This window comes from Acanthopagrus latus, chromosome 4 (assembly GCF_904848185.1).
Source record: "Acanthopagrus latus isolate v.2019 chromosome 4, fAcaLat1.1, whole genome shotgun sequence".
NCBI classification, from domain to species: domain Eukaryota; kingdom Metazoa; phylum Chordata; class Actinopteri; order Spariformes; family Sparidae; genus Acanthopagrus; species Acanthopagrus latus.
The window spans coordinates 31,489,325-31,514,748 of record NC_051042.1 but is presented as its reverse complement, the minus strand read 5'-3'; the positions used below and the strand labels follow the sequence as shown (position 1 = coordinate 31,514,748).

The 25,424-nt window shown below is 42.5% G+C and overlaps 1 protein-coding gene across 3 annotated transcripts; it reads left to right on the top strand.

Moving 5' to 3' along the window:
- Positions 1 to 314: 314 nt before the first annotated feature.
- Positions 315 to 20,910, top strand: cylda (cylindromatosis (turban tumor syndrome), a). Of its 3 annotated transcripts, XM_037095547.1 has the most exons (17): positions 315 to 677; positions 1,600 to 2,142; positions 4,161 to 4,472; positions 6,416 to 6,521; positions 8,372 to 8,473; positions 8,987 to 9,103; positions 12,197 to 12,585; positions 12,705 to 12,870; positions 12,972 to 13,113; positions 13,767 to 13,889; positions 14,364 to 14,455; positions 14,739 to 14,805; positions 15,615 to 15,747; positions 16,632 to 16,740; positions 17,004 to 17,122; positions 17,507 to 17,723; positions 18,507 to 20,910. In XM_037095547.1, exons 2-17 carry the CDS (start codon positions 1,651 to 1,653, stop codon positions 18,689 to 18,691), a joined length of 2,871 nt encoding a protein of 956 aa, XP_036951442.1. In that variant the 5' UTR covers positions 315 to 677; positions 1,600 to 1,650; the 3' UTR covers positions 18,692 to 20,910. The 3 variants fall into 3 exon arrangements, with proteins under 3 accessions (XP_036951442.1, XP_036951443.1, XP_036951444.1); XM_037095548.1 differs by lacking the exon at positions 8,987 to 9,103 and having other exon boundaries at positions 316 to 677; XM_037095549.1 differs by lacking the exons at positions 8,372 to 8,473; positions 8,987 to 9,103 and having other exon boundaries at positions 316 to 677.
- The last annotated feature ends 4,514 nt before the right edge of the window (positions 20,911 to 25,424 follow it).

Sequence of the window (25,424 nt, the reverse complement as noted above, 5' to 3'; positions counted from 1 at the left end):
TAATTCTGCATGCACCCTCACTTTTACACAATTCTTTTCTAATCAAATTCTTGCTTTAGATTTTAACTTCTTACCTGTGACAATAATTTAGTGTTACATCTCACATTAAGACAACACTGTACAGTAAACACTCCTCCTGACACACCTCTGCTCACAGTTCACCAGAGACAGCATTCTCTGCCCCTGAGAGCTACGCCTCAACCTAACTACGTGCTCTATGGGAAAACCCCATAGAGTGGGACCTGGTTACAAACACGACGCTGAGCCAATCAGCGCCTGAGAAGAAAACGAACGGCCAATGAGTGTTGAGGAGAGCTATGGCGTCACACATTAAGTTTCGTCGGGTCGTCTCCTGTAAATAATATATCTAATAGCTGTAGCGGTGTCCTGTATTATTTCACGTCTTTCCCATTTGAGAACAGATGTATATAGATGCTGATAACATACTGTAGAGGGGTGGCAGTCCTCTGCCGGCCTGCTTGCTGTCGAGCAGCTCGCTAGGCTAACTTTAGCGTGATACTTAGCTTGTTAGGACGCTAGCATTAGCTAGCCATTTAGCTAATCAGAGGTTATAACGGCTGGATTCTCGCTCGTTTCCAGAGGCCCATGAGTGATTCAAATGGACATGTGAAATGACAGTCGTCTGTGGCCTCTAACTGAACTGACGCGCATCACAGGTAAGGTGTCGACACCGTTAGCACCCAACGTAAATGGCTATTTAGTGCATTTTAGCTGACGGTATGTTAGCCACTTCCCCTGTCTCAAAGGGCCTTTGACTGACAGCGTTTGCCTGGTGATGACACACAGCCGCTGTGGTTGTCAGGGACAGTGTTAATGAAAGCGAGTCATGATATTGCTGTCAGTGATGCCGGACCTAGAATAAATAGGACTGTGATTAACGTTGTGGTTGTCAGGCCAGATCCACGTTAGATCAGGTCAGGGCATGTCAGGTTGATATCACTTTCACTCTTCTGCCTGTGTTGCTCCTGAGCCCTGTGCTAATATCCAGCCTTAATGTCAATATTGTAATTATTACACTATTCACTGAAAGCAACAATATACAAACCCAGTTCACAGAGTACGAAACATGCTTGATTCAAATGACGGATGTAGTGTGAATGTGCTCTTGACAGTATCCTGTGGTTGATCACCACATCTGAGGTCATCAGGGGAAATCCATGCGTCTGCTGTCTTACCCTGGGTGTCAGAATAAGTCAACTGTCTGCTCACCTCCTGTTTTTAGTGTATTCGGCTCAGCCGAGATGAGTAACGCTACACAAGGTCCTGCCAAACACAAGGGTACCTCACTGCACAGGAATGACTGAGCAGTCGAGAGACCATGCAGAGCTATTAGATTTCTCACAACAAAACACAATCAGCAAACCAGCTCCGAGATCCGCCACTTATAGATCAGTCGTCAGCAAACGAGGACTTAAAGTTAACCTGAAGATTTGAATCATTTTCTGTCTGTAGGAAACAATGTTCCTGTTTTAACCAGATATAATTCAAATAGCTTTCAGTCATAATTTTTTATGGCATGTGTCTCTTCCTCATTTAATCCAGTTGTTAACAGTGCTCATCTGTCGCTTGTTCCTACAGACCAGAGGTCAAGCTCGCCTTGATGTTGGACCTCCTGCCTAGCATGCAGCCATGAGCTCTGCCCTCTGGAGCCAGGAGAAGCCCAGTGGGGGCTTCAGGGAGGACTGGCGCTTCTACATGGTGATAAAGGAGTGTACGGTGGAGAAGCCTCCCCAGAAGACCCTGAGGATCCCTCGTGGCAGTCTCGGCCAGGCCTGCCAGGAGCGCAACAGCCTAGGACGAACACTACCCCCATGCAAAGGCAAGAAGAGTCTCCGCATCCTGGACCAGACCAACGTGGTTCTGAGCCTGGATGAGCGGGATGTCCTGGAGCTGGACGAGAAGCTGGCTGAGCTGCTGTTCCCGATTACCAACTGTGAGGAGCGATACGCCCTGCTCTGCAACAAGTCACGGCTGGAGCGGGTCCGTGATATTGACTGTGGTTCGAAGGTGCGCGTCCAGCTGCGCTCAGGGGATGAACCTCTGCCTGGTGTGGTCCGCTTCAAGGGCTCGCTGCTCCCTGACAGGGCCCTCTCTGGAATCTGGTTTGGAGTGGAGCTGCTGGTGAGAACTGTTGTTGTTGTTGTTGTTGTTTTGATTTATTTTTTATAAAAGGCTGTATGGAATCAGATAAGCCTCGATATGAATCGACACAAATGTATTTTGTGATTTATATATAAATAAATCTCATCACAAACATATTTTTCAATCCACACAAATATTAAGGATCTATATTAACGTGAAGCAATCCACTCGTGAAAAAGAAGGCTGACAAACACATATTCAGATGTTACATTCATTACGTTCATCTCCAGACTGTTGAACCCGCACTTATTAGCTGCTTGACAGCTGTGAACTTTACAGCATTTGTGTGTGGGTGTCGTGAGACTCCCTGCTGCGGCTTGATTCAAAAGTGATATTTTCAAACGCGAATCATCTTTACATTTGCAGATGTCTCAGACAGTCGTGTGAGGGTGTAAATTTGTGGGAGTTATCTCATGTGATCAATTGGCGTTACATCTGCGTTATGAAGAGGAGAGAACGGACATGAAACAGCTTCCAGGCGTCTGGTAGCAACGTGATTTAAATATGCTTGACTTGTGAATGCTTGTCAAGTAAGTGATGTGGCTTTTATCACCAGCATCAGTGAACATATTAGCTATATAATGCTAATAGGCAACCTATCACCATTAGCTAACTTTACACATATTTAATCATGCACGGGTTGGCAAGTTTCTTTTGGTCATATCTTGGAAAAAAAAAAGCAGCCAGGATGTTCTCCTTAAGAGTGTTGTGACACCAGGTGATTTTGCTTGACTATAGTCCAGCAAACAAACACACCCACTCCTTGCTTGTCTTTATTTATTAGCAACAGAAGTACAACCACTTCCACTGCGCTTAGCTGTCATTAGGGAAAGTGCTCATGGCCGTTGCAGTGCATTGAAGCGTTTGCACAAATAAATAAGACACAATGAAGTCATTTTGTGAACACCAACATTCATTTGCTGGAGTGTGGGTTTTGCTATTTTAAGCTCAATGGTCTTAAGAACTTACTTACACAACAGAGAGGAAAAAAAACCCAAAACGTCATGAGTACCACAAGATTCATTCATCCAGATCCTCTCTGCGAATCTAGATGTTGCCAATTTAAGCTGTTTGTGCAGAGCAGAAGGCTGTGTTTGGCCAAGCCAGAATGAAAAGCCAGATCACATTTGTGAGTTATTTGCAATGAGAATGTCAAATCTTGTGCACATGCAAAATACAGGATTAACTGAAGTGCTTGTTTACTTTCAGACTTTGTTGTTTGGCTTTAAGATTCTTGAGCCATATTGCACAAATTTGCGGTTTATGGTTGTTGTCTCAAACTTTCAAGATAGAGGCTGCCTTTATGTTGTTATTAAAGTGGGCTGGAACAAAGCTGCAGTGTTTTTGACTGACATGAGGGCGAGCAGATAATGACAGCATTTACATATTGTGTTAACTGTTCCTTTAATCGCCAAGCTAAATCTGTAATTTAATGTCATGCCACTCATTCTGTGTTGTGCGTACAGCACTGTAAGTAACAAAATACAAAGGGTTGCTTATGGCAGCACAATGTTGTTTTTATTCTTCTGAATCTTCCTGAGTGGGCTGATGGAGCTCGAGCAGTCAGACTGCAGCTCAATATAAAGGCTTCACAGTTTTGCTCATATGCTTCCGATTAAAAATTCTGATTGTATATTCTTCACCAAATACTGTGTCTTTTTTGCGAGTATCTGCCAGCAAAATAGAAATTCAGCGCTTTTTTTATATCTAAAAAAAATAGAAGCAGAAAGTGTTATACTGCTGTTTGTGAGAGCATGCGGTATCTGTGCTGGACGTTTTTTGATGTAGTCATCATCGCAGAAAGTCAAGTCATATCGCTACTGCAGTAATCGATCATGTACTCTCACAGCTCTGTAATGTTGACTTGCATTCGCTGAAGAATGCTGATTAAGCAGCTTTGCTACCTGCCCTACTTATTATGAAGATAGGTTGCTCATCCTTCTTGCTCCTGTTCTGTCTCTCGCTCTCTACACTTTCATTTACTTCCTGTCTCCCAGGAGGAGGGCCGGGGCCAGGGATTCACAGAGGGCTCCTACCAGGGCCGCCAACTTTTCCGCTGCGAGGATGAGTGCGGTGTGTTCGTGGCGCTGGACAAGCTTGAACTCTGGGAAGACGATGACGATGAGGCCTTGGGAGAGCTGGAGGTGGACCATGTCAGTTTAGTGGATGAGGACCAGGACTTCCCTCCGCTGGAGATCAACTCCAGGGTCCTGGTGCAGACCAGGGACGGACCAGAGAGAGGCACCATCATCTTTTGTGACCTGCTGCCAGGAAATGAGAGTCTGGGCTATTATGTGGGAGTTGACATGGTAAGTGGGGCTCTCTCTGAATGAGTATGTCTCGACAGGTGCAGTGACATATAGGAAGTCATGATGCTCAAAGGGGTTCTGCTTTTCTGTTTCATAAAATCATACAATGAATACCTTTACGGGTTATATGAATGATGGTGCTTGGAAATTTGAAAAGTGATTTATTGACAGAGAAAACAAGACAAATGCAAACAATGTTGGACTTGTATTGCTATCAGTCAGTTAAATTAAGAACACTTTTCTCAATATGACTTGTGTCCTACAAAACTAAAGTTCTATATTTGGCGCTGATTGGCTTTATAGCAGAGAGTTAGACGAGAAGAAACAGCTTTCATGTCTGCATGATAAATATGAAGCTGGCTAACTTGAAAAAAAAAAAATAGTTAGTTGCCTACCAGCTCATTTCAAGCTTAATAACTAACCAATTTTTTTGTGTAAGCCGTACAAAAACCTTTAGCGTTTAACACAAGTTGCGTATCGGACTATTTCTTATCACGGGTTAGTAACTATCTGAAGTGTCTAGTGATTGCCTGGCAACTGCTCCCAACCCAGAAATAGTCTGTGTAAAAAAACAATTTGAGGATTTATTTGCACAGTTTTTGTTTTTTGCTCACTGATTAAACAAATGAGATATGACATCTAACGTTTCCTTGGAATACAGGTCAATACTGGCCTGGAGATTCAAGGCACTCGTCAAATGTTAAACTGTTTATCTTGTTATAATTACATCATCCTAAATGTATTCCATTTGCATCATCAAGACCTGAACATTTACTGTGGTTTGACTAAGAGTACGTTTTACTGAAAACAACAACACACGTCTGAACAGTCAGGGTCAAGAGTTTATTAACATATAAATGAAAAAATCTGTAATCTGAACATATGCATGATAATGCAAGTGTTTTTACTCCTGGACACAAGATATCTCCGACACAGCACATCGTTCGACAGTGAAGCTCAGTCAGTTCAACTGTAGAGACGAGTAGAAAAACAGATTCTTGACCAGAGTGAGACTTTAAGTTCGTCACATTTTTAAGGCGTTGTTACTTGGCGTACATTTACATCCGTCATATTAAATGGCTGTTAGTAATGAAGTGAGATGATGTTTCAGTCATGACTAAGGATGCTCTGCCGTCATCACTTAAAGTGTCCTCGCCGCAGCAGAGGGCGGCAACGTGCAGAAACTTACACATTTCACATTATCAGAGTTAATGTCTCAGGCTCTCTGTCATTACTTTCCTGTGTTCTCCTTTTTTGTTTTCATGACCGCTGCGCTGTATATTGACAGAATGTGTCTTGTTGCCTGGGATCACAGTAGCTGGTATCTATGGCTACTGTTGTCAGGCGGGAGTTGTATTGTAGTCATAGAGCGATTGAAACACATAACGGAGGCATTTGACTGCTGATCGTTAGCAGCAGCACTAACAGCAGCAGCAGCAGCAGCAGCGGCCCACTCAGTGCATCTGAGCCACCCACACAAAGGCAAGGCAGTCACGCGGGGAGTGAGGTAAAGACTTAGTGCTGTATGACCCAACAGCGTGGCAAGGGGCCAGCAGGCAGCTGAGGAGAGCCCGCTGCTCTGCCTCACTCTGCGTCCAGCCTCGCCCTGCCGTCTCTAGCTAGTGGCACCGGCCTCACGCTCATCTTAGATTATCCCGCTGGAACAGAATCCTGGATTCCAAACTAAAGAAGAAGAATGGTGTGGTTGTGCCTGCAGAGAAAGTAGAGCTCCCATGTGGAAGGATTCTGAGGTGGAAGATCTGTTGTTTAAGTGAGAAGATGAGGATACAGAGGATACACAACACAGAGGATCAAGCTTTTTTTTAGTGATAAGACAACACATCAACAAGAAACTAGAGGAAGAAGCACGTGTGGCACCAGTTATACAGGGATGACGAACGCCTGGGAGGGTTATATTGTTCTCATGTCTCCAACTCTTTCAGGACAATCCTATCGGGGACTGGGACGGTGTGTTTGATGGGAAGTTGCTGTGTAATTTTGCCAGTTTGGAGCACACTCGACTCGTCCCCATCTGTGACGTAATGCCAGGTGAGTCACCTAGTTATTTGTGTTTTTTCTGAAAAAAAAAAAAAAAAAAAATACCCAGCCGTCCCTGTCTTGGACCAGTTCTGAGCTCCCTACGAGCGTTCGTGGTTTGTGTTTTGCTTGCAGCGGGAACAGAGAGCCTTTTGTGTACATGGCTCACTTGTTTTTGAAAGTCAAGTGAGATACTCGGGCTCTTTGTTCTCCACATTGGCATATTGATTTGTTTATGTGTGCTTACTGCCGCTTCACTGACTATTCAGTCTTGCATCGAGGGAATCTTGAAGATTGCGATCCTTAATGTAGATTTGTCAGTTGTCCTTGAAACCCTCCTCATTTGCAGCCCTCAGACGGGTTACATGGAGTTCATGTTGTCACTAAGTGGTTAGGTTCTCAAAACTATTGATAATTCTTTTTTCAATACTTCTTCTTCATTACAGAGCTCCCAGGAGTAGTGCTCGGCTTTGAAACCAATTTGAAATAGCGGCCAAAACGTGTAATCACAATGTCACGGTGGAGCCAGGCAAAACTTAAATTGTGAAAGAAACTGCTGTAAAACAGTGGAGACATTTTCTTTTGTTATTCAGTGTCAAAGCTTCCTGAGAAATGACTTGCTTCAATCTCAGACATCGATCCAGTAACATTTGGAAAGTCTAGCCACATGATTAAATCATTGTATCCTTATTCAAGTTAATGGAGAGCCAAACAGGAAGTTAGCTAGCTCAGCCGGTGGAAGTCTCTAGCTTGGACGCTCTATCAGCCCCTCAGTGCGGAAGACCTGCGTAATCTTAAACCCGGACGTCAAACCTTTTTGGGCTTAATGTGCCTCTTTGCAGGTGTCATAGGAGTGAACAGGGCTCCACCTCTGATGCTGTATCCAGTCCTCAGTGGAGGCCCATGTTTAAAAAAGATGTCATCTACAATTAGAATTGCAACCCAAGGCTGCACAGCCATTATTACAAATGTATTGGTCTGTGTTCAGCAGCTTTTTCTGTACCAACACTGTCTGCAGGTTTTTAATAAGATAAAAACCTTCCTGTTTTCTGTACCAGGGAGTTTTTTATTTTCCTTTTTATCTTGGTGTCAAAAGAGACATCCAGTTCCGCTTTTAAAAATCTCTGTAGAAATTGGTATTGTGACAACTTTACAGCTACTAAAAAAACTGAATCCCCAAACAGAATCTGTTTTTCATTCTCAGAACTGAGAAAGTTACTACTTTACAATTTTCACGAGGTAATACAAGAAAACTCTTTTCCATAACTGGATAAAGAAGCTGTCCTCAGAGGGTAATAAAGTCCAAAGAACAGTGTTTTAAACTAGACAGTTTGCTTAAAGGAAAGGAAATATGAAGTAAAAACAGTATGGAACTGTGTTGTTTGTTCAGTTTAGTGGGTAAATGAAATCCATCAATGAGTATTTTTCTTTTCTGATGATATTTTCTTCCCCAAAATGACAGATAACACTAGTTTTTTTTAATTGAGTGCAATACATTTATCCTGGAAACCTTCTTAAACAACACATCTGTTGTGACTGGCTAAATGTGAAGTATGTTATTATGTCGTGTACACAATCTGCTCATGTTTGACTACTTTTGCTTCAGTTTCATACTTCTAGATTATATTTCCTATTGCTCAAAAACACTGCTAAAGAGCCTCAAGACTGTTTCCTGGATATTTAAATGTACTTATCAAACTAAGGTGATTACTTGAAAAGCATGAAGAAAAAATGGTACAGGCTTACTGTATATTTCCATGCGTTGCAAATGGGTTGTGGAAAGACGTTCGGTGCTTGGTAGTGTAACGTAGGACGACGGGGGTGTTGTGCCTCTAATGTGAATGTGTTTGTGGGCTGTGCAGAATATTCCATGCAGGACCAAAGGCTGCAAAAGCACAGTTTTGCCCCCAGAGGCACCAACAGTGACAAGTCGTCCTCTGGCCAAAGCAAACCAAAGAGCAAAGGTACTGCACTGACGCTATTTTACAAACCTAACTGACCTGCCCACAGCTTGGTGTGATAATAATTCTTAAAGGGGCATTCCATCAAAACTGTCTGGTTGTGATTCTACAAATTTACATAAACAACCTTGTCCGGATGTCGCAATTTTTCCTGACGGGAGAAGTCTTAGTTTTTTTTTTTAGAGAACTGAGAATAAAAATGAATGAACTCGGTTATTTTCGAGTTGAGCAGGATTTTGGTGAAAAGCCCCCCCCTTTTTTTTTTTTTAAAAAAAGCAAAGAATAACAGGACATGCTGAACTATATTTTGCAAAAAGTGTGAGAACTTCCTGTTGCAGCTGCTTGATTTGATGTGAATGCAATGTGTCTCTTCTCTGAATTTCTTTCACTTTCTTTTTTTTGTGTGTTTCTTTTATGGACAAACCTGACTACACACCCACACACCCATACACACACATCTTGCTTATCTCTGTGTGTGTGTGTTTTTTTTTTTTCATGTACTTGTGTTATTTACAGGATTAGGTCATCAGTGTGGCAGTAGAAGCAAGTCTGAATTTTACTATACTTTAAATGGCAGCTCTGTTGATCCCCCAGCCCAGTCCAAATCCAAAAGCACATGGTACATTGATGAAGGTAAAACACGGGTACTCGTGGGATGTCAACCATGTTACTGGCAAGCTCCTGTTTACAACAAGCTACATGCTAAAACATTTTCACTGGTGCCGTATAGATTCAAGGTTTCTGTTCCTGCGGTGCTAGAAGATATTTACACTTTCTGGTGCTGTGGGTTGCTTTTATTGCAAGTGTCCTCCAAATGTAACGTACAAGAGAGTAAATAGGTAAAGTTGTTTATGAGAACCATTTTCTCCCGCCTGCTTAAGACATGCTGCATATACTGATCATTTTAAAGGTCCAGTGTGTGAGATGTAGTCACGTCTGTCCGCGAGGGTGCAGATTACTTCAAATATTACTTCAAAACATTTTAGCCATTTAGTAACCTCACACGGATTGCATTAGGCCTGTTGTCGAATAGCAACAGAAAGGTTTTTTTTTACTTTTTATTGCTCTTATTCTGCATGAAACACAAATCAAGTCAGTGGTTAAAACAGTTAAAATATCCCACATCTCATCCTAAGGTCGTGAAAACTGAAATGTTCTCAGTTTCAGGTGATTCCCTGATTATTATGAGATATCTGCTGCATATTATTTGTCCAGTATTTAGACTTTAAGAGCAACTGAGCAGAGTTGAGGTGCTGAAACAGAAGCAGTCAGCCGTCTTCACCACGCTGGCTAATATAAGAAATTCCACCAACACGCCTGATCTGATCTGTGAACTAAAATAGTTTTTTCCAGCACTGTAGGTTTCAGAAGAGCTGCATTTAAGATGTATACAGATAAGACATGAAGAAGCACTGTAATTCTGCAGAGGGAGGACAACTTGATCAACAGATCTTTACGTAAACGTTTGCCCCACACGTTTTTTTCCCAGAAGAACAACAATCAGTAGTTTGTTGCAGGAGCTTGCTTTAAAGACCTTTCCACTAGTCTTGTCCTTCATCACTATTTCAGTGTGATATTCCACCTGCATGGAGTAACTGGTGTTTCCCTGAAGGCTTTTAATAATGCTCAGTGCTGCAAATGACACCTTAACTGGCTTGTTTTGGCTGCAGACGCAGCTAAAAGCTTCAAATTTAACACAATTTGCCAGCCAAAGCATTAATGAAACCCTTTGTTTGTCATGTCAGGACTGACTGGCTCAGTCAGAACATTGTGTCATTGTTTCCGTATTTCTGTTGCGGAGAAAGAACTGAATTTTTTTAAATTTTGTTTTTTTCTTCATCGTGGGGAAATTGCATCTCTCATGTCATCACCAACACATGTCGGTTGTGAGGAGTTTGTAATAGTGAAAACGATAATGTCTCCAGGAGTCAAGAAGACGGAGGTTTATCACGATTATCACTGGGTGAATTTAACATGTACACAGCATTCTGGATAATAACTCATTATTCTGTTTAACGTGACGTTCATAATCAGGAGTCAAAGTGTAACTCATCACACAACAACCAATCAATCAAACGCAAAACAAGATACAGAAGTGGTAAATGTGTATTGTGGCAAACATGAGCAAGCTGTGAATGACCGCTCGTAATGAAAAGGAGGAGTGTGAAGCGATCGTAGTGTTGCCACCTGCCAAAGCAAAAACAGAATCATGAGTTGTTGCTGTGATATTTCAGTGCTAACACAGAAATAGGAAGAGGTCAGCCGTAAATGGCCGACGTGCTGTTTTCACAACTGCTTACTCATCCTGTGAATGTGTCATCGTTTTCATCTTCCTCAGGGGTCACTTTCCACATTTTGTTTTGTTTTTTTTTTTATTTTCTTTGTGGTTATAGTGCTTTCATTTTTCTGTCATGAAGAAATCGCCACACTATACTCCAAACTCCTCATGCTTCCCTCATCGAGGAGAGTGTGGATGTACAACCTTGAAGGCAAATGCATCTCCATTCAAGAATTCATGTCGTGTCTGTCGTGATAGTTCAGTCTGTAAAAACTGTGAAGTTGTGATGATGGCAGTGGTTTAACAAAATCAGGCGCTGCTCTGAGACAGTAAGTGTTGTGGTGACTTTCTCAAGCCATCGATTGAATACTCTTGATGAGGTTGCTGTGCAGCTTCTTGCCCCTGACAGGTTTCAAATTACGTCTGTGATATCACATATTCATTTAAACAGCAGAGGAGAAACAGAAACGCACTTCTCTGACTGTCATTTGTTTACATTCTCACGGCCAAGCGGGACACACTTCAGTGACGTCTCACTTTTGCACAGGGTGAAGTTCTTGTCACCAGCTTTTAGGTTTTCCATCGTCAACAATATGCACAAAATTAAGAAAAACTTTGCCAAAAATTGAAAGAGCAAAAAAAGAGCAGCGCCAGATATTGAATCCCAGTGACATCCCCCAAAACCCTCCAGTCCATCATAGAAGCCTGATTCCAGCTGTGATATCAGTGAATCTAGCATCAGATTAGAACAAGAGTCTGCTGACATTATGTCCCGAATGGCATTTTCACACTTATCCCAAATACTTGAGTCAGTATCTTGGTTTGCTCCCTTATAAATCAAAGACACAATTTTAAGAATTTCTCAGAGCTGTGGATCAACTTTTCCACAGTACACCCTCACACATCACAGATATCTTTGTTTTCTTCACACTTAAATATCAAGAAGACATTTAATCTCAGCTGCAGACTGGTCTCCTCAACATGGCAGTAAACTGAAATACCCTTTTTTTAAATTGCAGAAACTTTGCTTGCAGTTGTAATTACAACTCAGCGAAAATTTATCTTCACTTTGAATGGCTGTAACACCCCAGAGGAAGATGTTTGCCAGTTGTGAAATGAAACATTAAAAACATGTCAGAAAAAAGACTTGGACTTCACCAAACATGCTGATCATTGTCACGAGAAATGTGTCCTAAATATTGATCAAATCTATCAAGTGTGAAAATGCCCCAAGATACTGAGATTAAGATTTTAGTACATTTGAAAGTCTTGTTTTCGCTGACCTCCAGTGGTTGAGAAGGGGCAGAAAAAGGGATTCTCAGCATGGTTGTTAAATCACTCATCAAAGACTCTTAAAGCATCTCCACAATAGTAAAGACAGTTTACATAACGTAAAGGGTTTTTTACCGTTAAAGTGGACGTTAAGTTTTGCTTTCTCGTTTCTGCAGTTGGGGAGGACCCCGCCAAGTCACTTACCGAAACGCCCCCTGACTTCAACCAGTCCTCCCCGCCCTCCAGAGCCCCGCCCTCTGCCTCGTTGTCCAGTGACAACAAGTTCCACTCGCTGCCCTTCAGCCTGAACCGCAAGACCGGGCCCATTGACAGCATGAGTCATGGGCCTCTCTCCCTCTCTGTCCAGTCGGTGATGGGAGAGCAGGCCGAGCCCCCGTCTCCCGCTGCCCCTCCCTCCCCGCGACCTTCCACGCCTCCCCGAGGACAGCCGGGTCTGGAGGTGGGCTCTCTGGTGGAGGTGAAGGAGAACCCCCCTCTGTGTGGTGTCATCCGTTGGGTGGGGCTGCCTCCTGGCCTGCTGGAGCCACTGGCTGGGCTGGAGCTGGTGAGAGTTAGGAATAGATTTCATAACCAGTAAGAGTAAGAGTCATGTTTTTTACTGTACGCGCCTGCGCTACCTGACATTAACTGTAAGATGTGATCTTGACTTTTTTTTTCCTCCAGGAGGAAGAGTGCCCTGGTTGCACTGACGGCACCTTCAAGGGAACGCGTTACTTCACCTGCCCACCCAAAAAAGCCCTGTTCGTGAAGCTCAAGTGCTGCCGGCCCGACTCCCGCTTCCCGTCTTTGCATCACTCCTCCAACCCCATCGAGCGCTGCAACTCCATCGGTGAGTCAGTCTGGAGGAACGTGGGATGATTAAAGGCACCGAATTAACCGTCGTCCCCAAAGGCGTTTGTGTTTACACCGGCACTCTGTGTGTTTGTGCAGCATTTGGAGGTTACCTGAGCGAGGTAGTACACGAGAACACGCCGCCCCGCACAGAGAACGACGGCCTGGATGTCATGGTGGGAAAAAAGAAAGGCATCCAGGGCCACTACAACTCCTGCTACCTGGACTCTACCCTGTTCTGGTCAGTCCTCAGTAAATACTTTATCAGCTACAGTTTACGCTGCTTTATATTAACGTCACCGGACTTTGGGCCTATTGATCGACTGTATGGTGCTTCCTCATCCAGCAGTGCTGCGTTCGCCCACAGGCAGAACTTATTAGTAAACTGTTTTGACTTTGCCCACTGGCTCTAACAGGGTTCCCGCTGTGAGCAGGCTGCTGGATAGTGGATCTTTTGTTTCCGCCAACACTGCCAAAGGGCTATTGAACAAAGCAGTCAACCCAAACTACTTCAGCAAAACTACAGGCGATCCCATGCTCCCAGTATCGACCAGTTTGGAGTTGTGGATTTGAGCTTTTGAAATTGTTCAACTCCAGAAATTGTTAGAAGAAAAAAAGCAAACCAAAACAAACCCTAAAAAAATCCAAGTGGCTTAATTTCTGTGGGAATTTGAGGCTGAGGATTTCACAAAGTATTTTTATTAACTACGTAACCATATATTTCATCAATCATACGAAGGTTTACAATACTAACATTGTTGGATGATATCTGTTTTTTAATTTAAGGTATATATCAGCCATAGATCATGGGTAATCATTATTAATTTGTCAAAATCAAATAAAAGGTACGAGAATATTAATATTAATCTGTCGGTTGTGTGTTTGGCTCTGCAGTCTGTTCTCCTTCAGCTCTGTACTGGACACGGTTCTGTTGAGACCGCGCTCAAAGACCGACGTGGAGTATTACAGAGAGACCCAAGAGCTTCTCCGCACAGAGATAGTGAACCCCCTGCGCATGTAAGTTACTGCACGCTTGCTGCACGTTTGTGGCTTTGACTCATTTTGTTTTTGACTCAGGATTCTCGTGACCTTTTTCACAGGAAGCTTTTCGACTAAGATGCTGAGATTTCTATCTGACTTTTAAATAATGATGTAAATTTACATAAGGGTCATTCCATCCATGTCAGAGATTTTCTGGAAAATCTTCATGCAAAGCTTCTATTAACGTCATGGGTTTGAACAAAAATCCCATAACTGTTCATCAAAAACTATTTATAAGTCATGACCTTTTAAAGGTTGTCCCTCGGAGCTAAATTTAATAATTTCTGTGACTGTTTATTCTTATCCTCAACAATCACAAGATTGTTGTTCACTCGCTTGGGCTGAAATTTGTCCTGCACATCCAAAAAAAAAGTTTTGATTGAAGCGTTAATATCGACAAACAGATGACCTTATAGCTAGCTTGTGACTTACTGGTCCTGTGTTCTGCAGACATGGGTATGTTTGTGCCACGAAAGTGATGAAGCTGAGGAGAATCCTGGAGAAAGTGGAAGCTGCTTCTGGTTTTACCTCTGAAGAAAAAGGTACGAAAGGGGGAGAGAGACAGATGACTTGTTCACTGTTCCTTCAACAAGTTCTCAGAGTTTTCACTGTGCTGGTGGTTTTGCTTTCTAGTCCAAGTCCCCCTGTTAGAATCTGGATTTTGATGTGATTATTATTGAAAAGACAGCTATACTGATAAAATAAAATCCCTCTATGAAGATTTTGGAAGCACAGTAATAAATCGACTTGACAGTTTTACAGCGTCCTCTCTAGGTTGGCAGCATTAAAACAGGAATGTTACCTCGTGTCTCATTTGTCCTGCAGATCCTGAAGAGTTCCTTAACATCCTGTTCCATCACATACTGAGGGTGGACCCACTACTCAAGCTAAGGTAAAGCCACAAAACACACTTAATAAAAATGTTCATACAGTTTGTTACATTATTATGAAATGGTTGAAACAGTTTAATGATACAGTTATCACTTTTCACACAAACCATGTGAGTGACGTGGCGCGTTAAACAGCTGAGACGGCCAAACCACGGAATTGAACCAGAGCTTCTCTAAATCTGCGATGTGTAATTTTAGAGTCACATAAAGTTTCACTTCTGCTGCGGTGTTCACACAGGAGTCTGAATGATGGACACTGCGGGGAAAAGTGGTTTAACTGTGGGAGTTTTTTTGGTCACGCTGTGAAAACTCCCCTCAGTACTCATTCAGCCACGATCACCATACAGATGTTACAGAAATGTGTTAAAGGCTAAGACAAACTACTTGCTGCTTGAAATGCTTTAAAATGGAATATACATATGACTAATTGTTGTTAGTAAGCTAAGCTAATTTTTGTTATTTTTACATTTAATTCAGAAAATTCACTTAAAATACCTTTTTAAAATGATTGTTGATCCTTTACTTACATGACTGATTAAGGGGCATTCAGTGTCTGTGTACAGTTCAGGGTTGGTACATTGGAAAATGCGAAACACATTCAGAAAGCCTGAAATGTTCATTCAAAATCGTGTTTTTTCTGGAAGCATTCAAGCAGATCTACCATTAGTCAAGATAAATACTTCATGTGGGAAGTGCTGCAGAAAGTGCTTCAGATCACAGATCAGATTGTCAGGTTTTTTTCCCCTGAGAAAGGATGAAGTGAATAAAGCTTAACAAGATAAATAAAGACTTTGTTGTTGATGTCTTCCAGGTCAGCAGGACAGAAGGTCCAGGACTGTTACTTCTACCAGATCTTCATGGACAAGAAGGACAAGGTCGGAGTTCCCACCATCCAGCAGCTCCTCGAGTGGTCCTTCATCAACAGCGACCTGAAGTTTGCAGAGGTGAGTTTATTTCTTTCTGTATATTTTAACTTCAGCTCAAGTTGAGTAGAAAGATTGGTAATATTTTGGTCTGAGTGGTCTGATAGTTGCTAGTTTGGTACCATCTTTCCCAGCAACGTTATCTTGTGTTGAGCTAAAAATCAGATCAACAGATGGTTTCAGTGGAACTTAAGTAAAAAATAGTTTTCATTTTGAGGAGACTGATGAAGTGTAAAGAAATTAAAATAAGGTGTGCAATGCGATGTTGGAAGGTCTTAACGATTGGAGAGAAACATAACACCAACGTTTCAGACTTGGTGCTGCTGTAATTTCATATTGAGAGTGTAGTGAAGATTTCTTTGTGAGTTTGAGGTCCGAGTCATTTCAAACTAACCTTTACTTCTCTGAAAATACTCCTGCTGTACTGTTATTAGCGTCGCTAGTCTGTCACAGTGTAGGAATGGCGCCCTCTTGTGTTTATTGTTGGTAATCAGAAAACTACATTTGTCATTTTTATTATGGTACGCTCTGCATCAAATTGTTGAAGTGGGTCAGTGTATATTAGGAGAATAAATCCCTTTTGTAAGGAAGAAAGAGACAGAAAGAGCTCAAATGTAGCTGTCACGGCCGATGCAGTGATAAAAACTGTGATAAATAGTGAGAATGCTCGTCTGTTTAATTAACCGAGATAAAATAACATTTTAAAGGTCGTCTATGGCCTGTATTTACTTTCGAGCGACTCATTAAGGTCTTCTGTTGGATATCAAGTCGTGTGTCGACTCTCTTCATAGTTAACGTTTCTGTTCCTGAGTGTGCTGAGCTGTGCTGATGTGTCCACGCTGCTTTTGTGGATAACGACAAAACTTCTCTCTCTGCCTGTTTTCCTCCCCTCATCTTCCACCCAGGCTCCCTCCTGCCTTATCATCCAGATGCCCCGCTTTGGCAAGGACTTCAAAATGTTCAACAAAATCTTCCCCTCACTAGAGTTAGACATCACAGACCTTCTTGAAGACAGTGAGTTGCAGATAATAATTTTTTTCCAGTGTGTGTAAAGTGTGACGTGTTCTAGCTGATCAATGGTGATTCTGAGCCGTGTGGCGTTTCGGTAATGAAACCTCACTGAGTTGTCACTGCTGCTCAGCCGAGATGAAGGAAGCCTTTTTTTGTTCTTTTCTTGCCTTCAAACCAGCTCTTACCTTTTTTTTTTTTTTTTCAAAAGAACTACACTTGTGTGTAGCGTGTCAGATAGAATGAAATGATGTGTTTTTATTATCCAGCTCCGAGGGAGTGTCGAATCTGCGGAGGCTTGGCGCTCTACGAGTGTCGAGACTGTTATGAGGACGGGGATATCACCGCCGGCAAGATTAAGCAGTTCTGTGAAAAGTGCAATACACAGGTAAACAACGGCAGCGGGCATTATTACAACACCAGTTCAACAAATCTCAAGTTGTTGAGTGTGGGTCAGAATCGTCCATTTGGTGGCGCCAAATCCAAAGGAATCACATCATGTCAGTGTGGAAGTTACATTGTCGAGAAGAAGCTTCCACAGTAGATTGTAACACATTTCACTTGCCAATCCTCATATGAAATATGTTTGGATTTTCATCTCAGTTGCTTTCCTGGCAGTATGAATCATCTGATCCACTTCAGCTATTATTTTCTCTGATCTGTATGTCTAATACGTCGTATGAAGCAAGTTGAACGTATTTTGTTAAACCTTGGAAACAGCACACGCTCAAACTGTCTGCGTGACAGTGTGTAACTCGTTGTTCCGGTTCAGGTTCACCTCCACCCGAGGAGGAAAACCCATCGGCACGGCAAACTGTCCGTCCCCAAGGAGCTGCAAGACGGTACGGGGCGGCAGGGCAGTTTCCCCCGCCAGAGGATGGAGCTGTTCGCCGTGCTGTGCATCGAAACCAGTCACTACGTGGCCTTTGTGAAGTACGGCAGCGCAGATTCCGCCTGGCTCTTCTTCGACAGCATGGCCGACCGTGACGGTAGGTGTCACAGCCTCTGGGCGCTGCGTTTTGATATGATATCAGACTGATCCTTGAAATGAAGTTGTGATGAACAGGATGTACAGGAAGCTGTTTCTGCAACACGGGCGAAAGAATTTCACAGGGCTCAGTGACACAAAAGCTGTTAAAGGACCTCAGCCAGTGAACAAATGACACCAAATAATCACACTCAGGCACAATTACTGTTTAAATCTTTTAACGAAAGCGATGGTTCCAAGAATACATTTGAACTTTTTATGCTTCCTGCAATATAAAACACGACTAACACAGCTAATGAGCACTGTTGTAGATTTATCTCCAATCTGACCTGAGCAAACCTTAAATTATTTTCATTATAAATTAATTTATATGATTATTTTTTCACAATTAATTGATTAATGGATAGGTGAAATGTCAGGGAAAGTGATTAAAATCTGCTACTTCTGCTGCAAATAATCACATTGGATGCTGGAGCTACTGTAGGTGGTGTTTGGGTTTTTTTTTTTTGCTTAATGATGACATGCAGTCAGTCGCTCATCACCATAGTTACTCATGATTTTTTTGTCAATAACCTAAATGATAGACAGGTTTTACCTTTTAATTGCTGTTTAATTGTATTAGTGCATTATTATTTACAGTGCTGGAAAGAAGAAGTTTGATTTTGTATTTGGCAGCTTCTGATCGTGCAGTTTTACAATCACTAGGAATTCTGTGTGAATTTGGTGTGACTGTGGTTTTCCTGTCACAAATGTTTCTAATGATCGTGCATGTGGCTTTTTGCAGGAGGGCAGAACGGTTTCAACATCCCCCAGGTGTCGCCGTGTCCCGAGGTGGAGGCCTACCTGAAAATGACCCCAGAGGAGCTGCACGCCCTGGATCCAAAGAGCATCCAGGGCCAGGCCCGACGCCTGCTGTGCGACGCCTACATGTGCATGTACCAGAGCCCGACCATGAGCCTGTACAAGTAGAATCCTCTCCATGACCCCTGACCCCTTCCACCCCTCAGCCGCACCACCTCCCCCTCTCCCAGGGCAGGAGATTCTCAGAAAGACCAAAAATGAAAAATAAACTCGGAAGAAGAAAGGCTGCCTGCCAGCGGGGGTGCTGTCCGGAGTTAACCCTCTCCACCCCACCTCTCCTCAACGCCTGCCCGTCTCCGGAGGTCGACGAGATGGAGGAGAGGGGGAGAAGCCTATTTGCACTGTGCATTAGTTGAAGTGTCGTGTTCTTCATGTAGTCCTATGTAGCTTCCCTGTGTCTCACAGCTGAGCGTTGGTGGTGGATGACGAAGCAAAGGTAGGCCTTATGAAGGTTTACTCCCTGCTCAGGGAGGAAGAAGTTGGGTTGGGTGGGGGGGGGGGGTGCAACAAAAACAAGAAGAGCTAGTGGGAGGACCTCGGCCACCTCATTTACCTTAAGAAAAGAGGAGTCCTGCTATTCTTAATCACTGTAAAAGACGGGAGCTTTCCTTAACGCCACATTAAGGAAGCATTGCAGTGCGCAAAATCCTCATCCAACCTGTGTGTACTGTTCTAAAAATCTTGTGTAAACTCTCTTGGTAGCATAGATTTCTCAAGGTAGTAACATCAACGGTGTAGATGTCAACCCACTGTGCAGTTGCATTAAGACCAGAGTACTCTGCTCTTTGTGAACCGGTTTGCATATTCTCCCATCTTCACGCTGTGTAAATGTCTTTTTACAGTATATGTTTTGCAGAAACAGATGTAGCCATTGTAAAAGTCTCACATTTTACTGCATACTTGCTCAACCGATGCTGCACTTTTTTTTTTTTAAACTTTTTTTTTTTGCTCTATCCCCAAGTGGACCTATCAGGAAACATTTAGGTTTTGCTCTTTTTCTTTTTTTCCAGCCTCTCCCACCCGTCCTTCCCTCCCTCCCCATTGGAAGTCACAGTGAGTGCTAATTTGTTGGTTGGGAGACATCAGAGTTCTGTGTTACAGAATACAAATTTGCCTCTCCTCTGTAGCTGTAAAGAAGGCTCTGCATTGCTAATGCAGAGTAGATGCCAGATAAAATGCATGAAGGGGAGACTTGTACAATGGCTCCTGTTGTAGAGCTGGTTGGTGGAGCACTCCATGCATTCATAGGGTCAATGAGGTGAGATACTGGAAGAAAAAAGGAAAAAAAAAAAAGTCTGGCTGATTTCTTTAAAGTAGAGTGTGAACAATTTCACATGCAGTGTTTTTTTTTTTCTAATCTAAATTATATTTTGTGTTTACGAAGCCTTTTCTCAGCCCGTCATGGCAACTATTGACTCTCGCTGCCTTCCATGAAGATGTGACATGCAATGTTTCCAGCCATGCACCAGATAACAAAGAAAAACAAAAAAACAATGGTGATCAAATGTTCTTATTTATTATATTCTAATCATATTGGAAACTCCTATGTTATCTCCCCCCCCCCATTTTTTTTATTTTTCTCTTCTGAAAATGAAACAGGGTTGATGATACTGGTTTGGGTGATCCTTGTCCTCTTTCACTGTATATTGAAGTGAGTTATCGTAGTTTACGCTGTCTCATAGCAACTACTGAATGTTAATAGTGACACGTTGAACAGTGTAGAGTTTAGAGGATGGGTGACGAATGAGGCCAGAGGCTGGTAACCTTGGGGCAACACATGTATGTATTTAAATGAAAACATTAAATTAAAAACATCCTCAATTCCCATCGTGAACCAATCATACCGAGTGAGGGGCGAGATATGAAGGATTGGTTGGTAGATTTTTTTTTAAAATATATATATATATATAAAAATGAAAAAACATTGGATCAAATCAACAAACAGCACATGTTGGCATCAGCATTATATATTTTTCCTAAAATCACAACTTAATCGTGGATTTGTTTGTGAGAATAAAGTGTGTGAGGGCGTTTTATGAATCGGGTTCCAGCTGACGACTTCATTCTGCTCTGTGGTGGTCTCGGCTGTCCCAGGGATCCTGACAGGAGACCTTCCTGTGTGAACTTTTCTTCTGCACTGCTGAAGCTTGTCACTGACTGGAGCCTTGTTCTCTGTGAGAGAAGTCTCAGAGAGCGGAGGATGGGATTTTTATTTTTTATTTTTGTTCTGTTGCATCTGTACAGTATAGACATATGTAACGGGTGGAATATTAATGTCAGTGATGTTCCTGTAAATGTTAACAAAATAAAGCCCATTTTGAAGGGTACACGGTTCTGAGTGGTGTGATGACGAGCTCGGCGTAGGTGAGCGACGAAGATTGAGGTTCGGCTTCTGCAGATGTGTTGGTCGGTAGTGGAATTGTGTTGACTGAAGCAGCAACGAGACACAAGTGACGGTGCAACACTACTGAGAATAAGTTGTAAATGTCAATATATTCTGTGAGTGGTGTCACTCTTGGACAAAACGGTCTAACTGGCAACATTTTTGTGATAACAAAAGAAATGTTAATGTTAAAAAGTTGACTTCTTTGTGGAGCTTCAATTGTAAATTTCTAAAATCAACTTTAACTTAATATTTCCTTTCAGAAGGTAACTTTTGAGGATCACAGAACAATCAGCAGTGCACAACAGAAGAGACTTGTCCCATGAGAAAATATTTATAAAGATTTTGCTATTTAACAAGCAACTTAACACGAGTTAATAGTGATGTAGAACTGTGATTCATTGGAGGGACCCCACCCCTAAATTGTCAAACCGAATCGAAAGCAACAATAATAACATATAATAATGCATCAGGGTCATTTTTTATGTAACTTTCGATGAAGTCACCCTCCCTGATAAAAGGTCTGTACTAAGTAGGACTTTAAAAATCTGGATTTTCACTTGTAATATTGTGGTAATGGTACTTTCGCTCAGGGAAAAGGATCAGAGGACTTCTTCCACCTCTGGTCAGGACATCCTAACATCACTGTGGCCACATATTTAACCAGAGACTGCAGTGAAACAGCTCTTCAAGTTACTCTTGAAACCATGAGGGCACATTAACCTGCCAACACGTCAGCAGTAAGACGATACAAACAGCTGTTTTCACATATTAGATCTGTTGGCAAATTATATCTTTATTTTTGTGTGAGGTTTTTGTCATGCTGTTGTGACTGTAAATACATCACATGGGTCTAAAAACTGTGAGTTTATTCACTGCAGCTGACGTTCTGTTGCCGTGTCGAACTGAACAAGACCAAAAACGGAAACTACAGAAACAACTACTTAATCTTTCTTTGATGTAGTATTTATCTACACGTCCATACGTTTGTTTTTATTATAATTTACTGGTTTTAGTGCAGCGCTTGTCAGATTTAATGTTTTCCCGTCTTTGCCTTGAAGTGAAACTCTCAGACATGAAAAAATATTGTGCCAATACGGACAGAATTTTAGAATTTTAGTTTAAAACATTCAAAGAAATCAACCAAACATTATCAGAGGGTCACTTAGCTGCACGGCTAACTGAGCTAACTGTCAAACAGCAGCTAGCCACCACAACAAAGAGTAACAGTGAGCAACAGTTAGCGGTTATGCTGCCCCCTGCAGTTTTGGAGTGAGTGACACCTTAAAAGAAAAATAACATCTTACTCTAATCCGTGTAATAATGTTGTTGTAATCTTATAACAAACACCACACAGTGCAGTTGCAGGTCTGGGGCTCAGAGTGGCAGAGCAGCATGTAAACAGTGGCTCTACACTTCCGTGAACACGTCATCGTTGTTGTTCCTTTAAGTCATGTATTATTACATGTTTCTTCAGGGGGAGCTTGTGAGGTCGCAGCAGCGAATCCATGTTAAACCGGGCTTTTGTGTGTGTTTCCCAGTGTTTTAATACGAGTGTTATTCACTCCTGCAATGATCTGATCCTCCGCTGATAGGATTACTATGATCGAGCCCAATTTAGGCTTCAGACGCGGCTCATCCACCGACTTGTAAACACGCAACAACAATATGATCACAGGTTTGTTTCGCTTACATGTGAGGATAAGAAAAAGATTACAGTAAGTATAGTCTGTCATGCCCACTTGGTTGGCTTTAGCCTTCTATCTGGCCTATATGTTCAGATTAAGTGTACATCCAGTGACCCAATTCCCCAGACGATCGTTGATAAAATGATACCCGGGGATAAATCAGCATGTATTATACATACATCTCCCCCACAGGAACCCTATTCCACACCTTATCCCGTTTAGTTTTTAGTCAAACTTGAAACCAGCTTAGCAAGCTGACTTCAGAAGTGCCAGATAAGTATTTGTCAACAGAACAGCTGGCACACAATGCCCTCTTGTAGCTTTATGCCACAGCATATGCCAGCCGCTCGTAGCGCGTGGTAATTTAGCCGGGGCTGGTTCTACAGGAACAGATGGGCTCAAGTATTGTTATTCTCGCTCCAGCTCAGGGCCCCTGGGGGGAATCACTAAATAAAATCAAAGCAGATGGACCTCTCTGGGCTAGGCTGTGTTTATGATAAACAGCCAGTACAACCAGTGTCCATCTCACACCTTAACCCCACCCCCCGCACCAGCCAACAGGAAGCAGGATTACAGTAGTTTAACCTCACCTGCAGTGGTTTTCAGCTCCCTGCACACCACAAACAACCGGCAAACCCAAACAGACAGACGACAGGAAGTACAATATGACTTATCTATATTCTGTGGAGGGCTTCAGTCATTCCGATGCCTCACAACAAGTCCTCTTTTACCTCCTCTGACCTTAAACTGTACAATTCTCTCACAACAGAAACTCTTATTTGAGAAATGTCTGACGTCCCTGTTCTCTCTGGCTGACACAGGACTGTTTTGTTCTTTTATTAACCTTGTCAAGATTTCGGATTGCCCCGGTTCTCACATCCTCACGCTGTGGACACAGGCCTTGGTGGCAGTAAACAAAACACCATCTCTTAAGGTAATAACTCTGTTGTTGTGCAGTACATGGGAATGCAGGACAGTTCCTCACTTAGCACTGAGCTCCAGATCTGCTTTCATTCCCATGGGAAAAGACAGCATTAAACAAAGGAATCCTATCAGCGCGAGGAGGAAGGTAAACGTTTAAGGCCATTAAGACAACAGGAAAGCAGTGATTTCCGGCACTAAAGATGAAAAAGAGTGGAGCATGAACGGTTTTAAGCCAATCAGTCCTAACTCAATATACCACTTAGGTGTTGTTTTAACTCCATCATGATAACCAGTTTTATTTAGTGTCTTCAAAGGTCAGTTTCTGATGAAGTCAAAGTAGTGTAATCAACCCTAAATGTTTATAGCCAGAAGTATTAACCGGGCAGTTACTCAGTCACTGTTGGTGCCATCCTAAAATCTGTGTTTTTGTTTTTTTGCGTTTTTATCTTCAGGCTTCACCACACGGTAATTTTTCATCATTACCCACATCGGCTTTCTTGCCGCGGACACATGCCCCTCCAAAATTACACTCAGTCAGACGTTTAGCCTATCAAACTATTCAATTCATCAGCGGGGGGACACAAGTGCCTCTGGCCTCGATGCTGTCAGGACACGAAATTAGCATTTCCACCTCCTGCCAGATTCTTCTCTAGCTTTTAGTGAGTTCTGCAATAGCCTCGAAAATACTATTCTGTTGTTTTCATGTGAGTTAAACTGGCAGTAAACAAGTTTTTTTCCCTTCACTTCATCATTATGAACTTAACATTTACTGCACAACGTAATAGAAGGCAATCGGTTCCCTATAAATCTTGCTGATTTATCTGCCACTGGGCACAAAATCTCCCGCAAAGATGAAGGCTCAGTGGTGATGCAGTCAGGCTGGCAGCTTGGCACCATTTCTATCTGCTTTCACGTCTTTATTATGGACTAATTGAATGAATAATCTCAGTTTTTGTTCTGTGTTGTTGGTAGTCGTGTCTCTAAAGAAATGGGTAAAAACAATCTAGTTGTCTCTGTTGCTGCAGCGCCAATAATACCACTTGGAAACTCTCTAATTTGGATAGAACAGGACAATTATTTTCCTTTTTTTTTTAAAACTTGAAAATAATAATTATTTCTTTTAATAAAATAACCCAGATCCCAACACTTTCTGGTATCTTTGGGTCCCGCAAACAATTAATCTCGAAAGTTGTTGACGTTTTTGTTCCTCCAGTGGCTATTTATTATTCTGCTGCTACTGAACTGCACTGTAATCTTAACATTTGTACTCATCTAAGTAACACATCAGTCCTTCTCCCACATTTTCAGAAAGGACCCTGGCCGCTCGGATGAAGCATTAATTGCCTCTAAAGCAACAGCTACCAGATGTTGTTGCTCCTAAGAGCCAGGTGTGGATAAATTGCATATGCAGAATGTGTGTAAAATATTTAAAGTCGTATCTTTCACTTAAGGTGTGAAGTGTTTTTATTGCCCATCACTGCTTTGAGGATGTTGAGAGGAAAGGCCGGCGGCCCCCCTGGGCCTGCCATGCTGGAGCTCAGCACCTGTGGTGTCAAGACTACGGATGGCGGAGGCTGAGAGTGAGACTTGGCATGGTGGCGTGTCGTGGTGGGGTGGATGTGTGGGTGGGGGTATGGGTGTGGGGTGGGGGGGGTTCATCCACCTGTTCGCCCTCTAATTCCCTCCTGGCTGCCACCTTTAACACTGCATTATTTACAGGTGCTCTTTGGATGGAGACACAAGCTGCTGTCTGCTTTAAATATGGATGGTTGTGAGTGTGTGTGTGTGTGTGTATGTGTGTGTGTGTGTGTGTGTGTGGTCGGGGGTTGGGTGTGTAATTATGTGC